Genomic DNA, 7,955 nt, shown 5'->3' with positions numbered 1-7,955 from the left:
AGTAGTGAAGCTACTCCTTGATACTGGGAAGGTGGATATGGATTCAAGAGATGAATCTGGCCGGACACCTCTATCATGGGCTGCAGAGAATGGCTACGAGATAGTAGTGAAGCTACTTCTTGATACTAGGAAGGTGGATATAGATTCAAGAGATGAATCTGGCCGGACACCTCTATCATGGGCTGTAGAGAATGGCCACGAGGCAGTGGTAAAGCTACTCCTTGATACTGGGAAGGTGGATATAGATTCAAGAGATGTATTTGGCCAGACACCCCTATCCTGGGCTGCAGAGAATGGCCATGAGGCTGTTGTCACACTGTTAAAGCCAGCCTAGACTGCACTTTTGTTCAATTATTGCCAAATTCTTTCTTAAAATTGGTTCCAAGCAGATCATCCAACACGTAGGTGAGAACCTCAACCTCCGATGTCCTCTGAACAAAACTATGCCTGTTGGGAACGTTGGTAGGTATATACGCGGTGCGAGCTAATGGAGGAAGGTTTTGCCTAGAGAATAGTGGAGTGATTGTGAACTCAATAAGAGCCAAAGGTGCTTGAGAATACTTCACCTACCATCTTTAAATCTGCGATGCTCTTCCTGGAATATATAGTCAAGGGCCTTGTTCAAGGAGCGGAATAACTTCATATGTCCCGGGATCATCTTTATGAAGCTAATGAGCCCCTGCAATCGCTGACACTAGCTCTATTTCAAAAAGCATTACTGGCCTACTCTTAGAGTTGACGCTAATGCATTGCAAAGGCAGTAACAGTGTTGACACCTTTGCACAGTCTTGGTAGAAGACTTATTTTAATTAGTCAACTGTACTCTTTTATGGTGCGCAGATCAGGTCATCACCTTTGACCCAGCAAAGTCAGGACCAGAAGACAGATAGATCTCAGGTTTTCTGCTCTAGTTACTCATTTCCATTTTAAGTATATCAATGATGCTCAGTTTGCTGCTTATCATCATACTAGCCAAATTGTTTTTTGCCGTGCCTATTATCGTCCTGTCTGTGTTACGCCTACTTTAAAATAAAAGATATCACCATCAAGAGTAATACGAACCCAGTATGGCTCCGCCACGCATAAATCCCTCAGGTACAGGGAGGGGGCATTGTACTGACGACAGGGACTAGAAGACGGTAAGCATTAGAAGCGTGCAAGACATCTAGAGACTGACAGATGCAGGAATATTACGCTTCGGGTGACGTGGGACAATATATCCTGAAGAAAGCACTGGGACATGCCAATCTGGATGATTCCACGCGACCCCACGCACCATGGTGGAGGTGAAGCTTGATGGAGGTAGTGCTGAATTTAGAGAATATCCTGGCGTCCTTCAACAAAGACGAGTCTAGGCCTGTTATTGTCTCTTAACACGGCATCTTTGCTTTCTTGGTGAAGCCGCTAAAGCGATGGTGTCAACATGAAGAGGGGATGGGGTGAGTATGGGGTGAGTTTAGTTGTCGAAGGGTAAGCAGATTACCTGACTTACCTGGCTCACCCTCTTACAGCAGCAACGTCCGGATCAGCCAGGAAGGAGGCGCTCATATGGTAGATTTACCTACCTAGTCTCCTACTCTGGAACGGGGTTTACTACAACCTATGTATATAGGTCTTTTCTCCTAAACCTTCTTGCTTCCCGAACACGGACCAGCTGATTGACAGAACAGACAATTGACATGCCCACCTTGAGTGTCTCTGACGTGAAAATGGGTTCATACATAATCCCCATCTTTGGCCAACATAGTTTCGTCAACGAGCTCTGGGTCTACTCCTACTCCGAACCTGCGATATGCTTCGGCAACAATAGATGTACAGCCTGAAGCAGACTAGGGTAGGAAGGCCTTTAAATAATTTAAATTTATAGATAACCCAGCAAGGCTACTAGAGGTCAATATTCCTGGGTAGTCTATATATCCAGTCCTTGTCGAAATGACAGGACAAATCAATTCGCCGTTCGAAATGAGGTATACACCCTCTTGTCCGCCAAGCTGATACGCATGAAAGAGGCCACAACGACGCCGTTGCAGTCTCTATTGTTCCACGTTGCTTTCTAGTCGAAGTAGGTGTTGGATTGAGTTGGATGGGGTGCGAGCCTCAAGTATTTCCCAAGGCAGTCAGTAAGCAGATGTCGGCGATCTGGTGGGTGGGGGACTAGTACCTAGCCATTTGTCTACGGTTCAACAGTCAGATCGTGAGAGCTGCCATGCCTAGGCGTCTAATTGAGGCACGTCGTGGACAGGTACAAGCTCATATTTACTCTATCCAGAGATCATGGGCGCTTGGTTTCAGTTACTGTGGCGTGAACAGATAATACGCAAGACGAGGAAAATATTCAATTGGCAGTATTCAACGCTTCAAAGCACATGCATTCCAAAGCTAAGCTAATGTACCGGGTATTCGTTCTACTCTTATCAAATATAACTCTATTTGATCTTCGGCTGTGCGGTCCCCTTCCACTCGAGCCGTCTCGGCGTCATAAACTGCTGCAGAACCTCATCCGTAACCTCCTTCCGTCGCTCCTGGAACTCAGCGACATACTCCTGCAGCTTAGCAATAGCCAGCGCCTTCAATTCACCCGTGAGCAGCTCGCCGCTCTTGTACTTGTTGTAGATCTCCTCGAGCTTGGCGTCGTCGTCTTCAAAGTAGGTGAGGTAGATGTAGGAGACGTCGACGTCGGGGTTTCCACCGAGCCGTCGGTGGTCTTCGATGCTGACTTGGCCGCCGCTGAAGGCGTATTTGTTGATTTTGGTCTGCGATTGTTAGTATCGAACAACGGACGAGCTCAGGTTGGAGAAGGAACATACCTTGATCTGCTTGGCAGTATCGGTCATGAAAATAGCAGAGTTAGGGTCAGACGAAGACATCTTCCCACCGGCACCTTGAAGGGCAGTCAAGAACTTAGAGTGGATGAGAGCAGGTTTAGGCGAAGGGTAGCGCATCTTGTGCGCATTTTCACGGAGGAGACGGAAGTACGGATCCTGGTCAATACCCATGGGAATCAAGCACTGGATCTCGGCGATGGATTTCTTCCGCTCTTTCAGCGGCTCGTCCGTCCAGATCTCAGGGTACGAAGTAGCGAACGCAGCAACGCACTGCACGGCCGGGAAGAGGATACGGCCGATGTTGGTGCTGCCGTCGAATCCAAAGGCACCGCGCACTTGATTGAAGGTCACGAGCTTCGAGAACTCCCAGGTGTTTGTGAGCATGTGGTTGCTAACGTACTTTAGGTCGCTGTAGATGAAGGTTTTCTTGACATCGAATCCTAGAGCGATGATCTCCTTGGCGTTCTCCATCGCGTAGTGGTGCGTTTCCTCAAATGTCAGGCTGTCCTTGAACAGAGCCTTCTCGTCATCTGTAAGCATAAACACGAGCGGCACGTCAAACACATCTTGCAACCACTTGGTGAAGGTAAGCGGGATAGTGTGTCCCAGATGTAAACTGCCCGAACTCGGACCACGGCCGGTATACAAGAAAAACGGCTCGCCCTTTTCCTTCTTCGTCAGGATCCGGTCGAAGTCGCGGTGGCTGAAGAAGAGTCCGCGCCGAAGCCAGCGGTGCGGTTTGTGGCCGGTGACCTTTTCGAAGCGGTCGAGAAGAGCCTGGTCAATGAGCGAGGTGTTCCATTTCCTAGATTCAGTCGCATTAATATAGATACCAGCGATTGGACTTTTGTTGACTACCTACTTCGACAAAGCCTCGTAGTCGAATCCGATAGCGTTACCCTCTGCGTCGGTGGCACCGGCGACAGACCAGGGGTTGATATCTTGTTCCTGCGCTGTCTGGTCGACGTTCTCGGGAGGTACTTCGGCCATATTGACAAGTTTCAAGCCAATTGACCTGATATATGGGAGGGAAAAGCTGATGGCGGCCGAGATGTACCCCGCCATGACTCAAAGAACGAGGGGTCAAAAAAGTGGCTCACGTGATTTGTCTCCGATAAGAATGGTCACGTGCTACTATATCAGGCAGAGCGAGACAACAGAATGCAGTTAATAACATTCAGTTGCTCAAAGGTAAGGGATTTTATATCCTAAATTACTGTGCTATGACTCTTGTAACATTGATGAAGACAATCCCAACTTCATTGGAGAGATATAATGCACGTTGAAGAATCCTTTGGATGGATTCATGGAGTTGCAGGCTAATTCTTCATTGCAGTTTTCCTATGTACTATGACTCAACCTTTTGGTCTCTATCGCACAGTCGCACCCTTCAGGCTCTTTACTGTGCAAACGCCACCAGACTTGGCAACAAGCTTGCCAAGCGGCGGCTTGCCCTCCTGCTCCTTTGCAACAGGAACAGCATCGCTCTCAAACGCAACCTCCAGACCATCGGTCGTCGTGAAACCAGGCTGGAAAGTCTCCCACACCTTCTTCTTGGGGTTGAGCTGCTTCTCGGGCTCACCGTCCCAGCCTTCGAAGTATATCCTGTCACCGGCAGGGGCATCTGCGGGGGGAGTGACGAGCTCGACGGGACCAGCGTGAGAGTCCTCGCCCTCGGCGACGCGAGGTGAAGCGGCAAGAACCATAGCGGCGGACTTGATGCCGCGCATGGTGACGGGCTTCAGGTTGCACACAGCGACGATCTTGCGGCCTTGCATTTCGGCAAGGGGAACAAGACCGTTGAGACCGGAGCATACTGTGCGGACGGTCTTGCCGGTTTCCTCGTCCAGAGATGTGTTATCGGAACCAGGAGCATCACCGCAGTCAATGGTGGAGACGTAAAGCGAGTCGGCGTTGGGGTGGTTGATGGCGCGGAGAATGTGGCCGACACGGAGGTCGATGAGGGATGGGGACGGCGGCGCGGCAGGGGCAGGAGGAGGCTTTGGCGCCTTCTCCTTCTTCTGCTTCTTCTCCTTCGGCTTGCCCTCGGCCTTGCCAGCAGCAGCGGCCTCGGGGGCGGCAGCCTCAGGCTTAGTCTGTCCCACGACAACGGTCTTCTCAGCTCCGGCGGCGCCCTCAGCAGCAGCCTTCTCCTTCTTCTTGCGCTCCTTCTCAGCCTTGGGGTCGATGGGCTTGGGTACGAATTTTACATCGTTCACGTCAATGGCGACCTTCTCCTCCTCGGGGATCTGAAGCGAGAACACGCGGCTGTTCTGAACGAAGTCGACGTGGCGGACAATGTGGTGGTATCCCTGCTCTCCAGTACGCTCTTCCGGTGACCACTTCTCGACGACGGGCGCGAGGAGCGCGTAGATGGCGACGTCTGCGACGGACGGCTTGTTTCCGAGGACGGTGGTCCGTGTAGCGAGGTGGGTGTTAAGTGAAGCGAGCTGAGATGAGATCGCAGACTTGTCGTCCTTGCCCAGTACATCCTGCAGGCCGGTGAGGTTCGTGCTCAGCCATGACTTGACGTCGGCCGATTCGGCATCAGTGTAGGTTACCCGGGGGAAAATCTTGGGGTTTGCGGCGAAGAGATCGGGCTCGGTCTCGTCGGGGGAGATGGCGGCGGGGTAGGATCGGTAGAGGAGGGAGAGGAGGGAGCTCTCGGGGGCGGAGTTGATGGCCATGTTTGCAAAGGAAGCGGCGGGGTAGTTTGCAGATAAAGAGACGCTCAAGGGAGGGGTAAAGGGTCGTGATCGAAGAGATTTCGTGACGGGGTGGGCGGTCCGGGGAGATACTCTTGAGACCCGAAGAAGGGCCGTGAATGGACTGAGAAGAAACAGTTTTGCTGGATGCAGTGATCCCTAAGAGAAGGGATCTTTCACCAAAAGTTCCAAGGCCTGCTGGAGTCATCCCACAAAACTGTGTGCCGAATCATGCCCGACGCCTGCCGGGTTAACGTTGTTCCGTCAATCAAGTATACAGTGAGTCAGAGCAGGGTCTCTCATCATAAGAGCCGCAGATCTTAATGTATAGAATGATACCTTTCGAATTGATCAGAAGTGGTGGCAGGGTAGCAGGAATCAGCCCATATGGCCATGTTCCAGGTTGTTACGTGATGTAAATATACACTAATAAGTTTATATATATTTTTGAGCTCCATACCAGATCTATTTACATGCGGCAAAGACAACATTTACAGAGATATTTCATGAACCTTGGCCCGACCCTCATACCAACTGTTGTCGCCCTTCAATGCAGCCTGTTTGATAGCGTACAGTTCATCGATGAATGCCGGAGCGAAGCTTCCTGGTCCGCGGACGTAGTCCTTTGCAGCTGCGTTCTCGGCGGCGATCTCATACATGAGCAAGGCGGAAAGCACTGCGAGGAATTTGTCGGTCGGAAGGGTTGCCATGAAGCACCCTGCCACGGTACCTACTGCACAGCCAGTCTATACCCAGTTAGCTTTGATCCTAAGATGGTGGATATTGGAACATACGCCTGTGACTTGACCGAGAAGTTCGTGACCGTTTTCAACAGCAACGACCCTCTCACCGTCACTCAAGTAGTCAGTGGCGCCAGTAAGTAGTACGATGTTTTCTGAAGGATTGTTAGCAGCTCCTTGTATAAGGAATAAGGGGACCTACTCTCGCGTCGAGCAAGGTCGCGCGCCAACCGTGCCTTGGCCTGGCTGTCCAGAGCACTGGGACCGCTGTCGACACCTCGCTGCTTGACACCCGTGCTCCCAGAAACCTGGCGTATCTCTCCTTCATTTCCTTTAATCAGATCGAAGTATCCACCAGCCATGAGCTCTTTGACAACGCCTCGCCGGATCTGAGTCGCACCAGCGCCGACTGGATCGTAGACTACCGGATTTCCGCGCTGGTTGTATGCTTTGATGGCCTTGAGGTACTCGGACGGGCTTTGGCTGGTGAGGGTGCCCATGTTGATGAGCAAGGCACCATCAAATTGACAGAGGTCTGTAGCCTCATCACCGTACGGAGACATGATGGGTGATGCGCCACTGCACTGATTAGTTGCTTCCTCGACTGGGGATTGCGCCACTTACATTGCTAGCGTTACATTGGCGACAAAGTTGGCCACGACGAAGTTGATCATGTTGTGTACCAGGGGATGAGCCTGGACGAGCTTCTGAACGATACCAGGAACGGCTTCGACCACGGCAGCGGTGTCGCGCACCATGGGGGCGTCTGATGTTCGTACGAATGGAGGTGGGCTGGCGATATATTGGGCGAGCTCTGCGGCCGCTGCCCTGGGATCATCTGCAGCCATGATGGCACTGACAATAGCCGCACCATCCAAGCTCTTGTTCGGAGAGCTAGACTGGTATAGCACCCGCTGGACATTGGAAAGGTTGATCCCGCCAATGCAGACAGTGCCTACCGAGCGGCCCGTCTCCGCGATGGCATCGAGGATAGCCTGAGTACCGGCCGTGCCAATGATGTCCTTCGTGTTTGTTTTTCTGCGCAATCAGCACGTTCTCACGCCTCAAGGCATCGACTTACGTAGGAGTAGCAAATAGCGTCCCGATCCCGAGATAGTCAGCGCCGGCTGCAACGGCCGCCTGCGCCTCTTCAATGGTTGAGGCGCTAATGCCGATAATTGCATCCTTTGGCAGAAGCTTCTTCGCTTCGGAGATCACTGCAAACCTTAGTCTCATGTCATAATAGAAGGAAATTAGACATACCCATGTCATCTTGACCGAGATGAACGCCCTCAGCACCAGAAGCCAGAGCAACATCTACCCGGTCATTAATGATCAAGGGGACCCCATGAGCCTGGGTGATCCGGTGAAGCTTTCGGGCAGTTTCGATCTGCACGCCCGTGTCGCTCTTCTTGTCCCGATATTGGACGACGGTTACACCTGCATTGCCAAGCGTCAATAGAGTACAAGATGAGGAGAGGAGCCGAGACGTCGCACCTCCTTTGCAAGCTTCTTCCACAACAGCACACAGATCCCGGCCTTTGAGAATGGCGGGGGTCGAGTCCGTGACCAGGTAGAGGGAGAGATCGAGCTTCATTTTTATACTCTGCGACTCTCTCAACACAATGCTGCGGCGAGTGAGGGGAAGTGGTGCAGCGGGCAATCCAGCATTATGCCTGTTTAGG

The 7,955-nt window shown here is 51.7% G+C and overlaps 1 protein-coding gene across 1 annotated transcript; it reads right to left on the bottom strand.

Annotated features, from left to right (window-relative positions):
* Positions 1-2,426: 2,426 nt before the first annotated feature.
* BDV17DRAFT_281085 (uncharacterized protein) lies at positions 2,427-7,867 on the bottom strand (the record flags this gene model as incomplete). Its single annotated transcript, XM_073759971.1, has 12 exons — positions 2,427-2,753; positions 2,808-3,630; positions 3,688-3,840; positions 4,043-4,046; positions 4,213-5,689; positions 6,043-6,276; positions 6,325-6,425; positions 6,473-6,849; positions 6,895-7,308; positions 7,352-7,487; positions 7,534-7,710; positions 7,768-7,867. The coding sequence occupies 12 exons, from the start codon at positions 7,865-7,867 to the stop codon at positions 2,427-2,429; spliced, it is 4,323 nt and encodes a 1,440-aa protein (XP_073616731.1).
* Between the last annotated feature and the right edge of the window lie 88 nt (positions 7,868-7,955).

The sequence above is a fragment of the Aspergillus undulatus genome (genome assembly GCF_047715775.1).
Source record: "Aspergillus undulatus strain CBS 261.88 unplaced genomic scaffold BDV17scaffold_17, whole genome shotgun sequence".
Taxonomy (NCBI): Eukaryota; Fungi; Ascomycota; class Eurotiomycetes; order Eurotiales; family Aspergillaceae; genus Aspergillus; species Aspergillus undulatus.
This window is presented reverse-complemented; position numbering and strand designations above follow the sequence as displayed.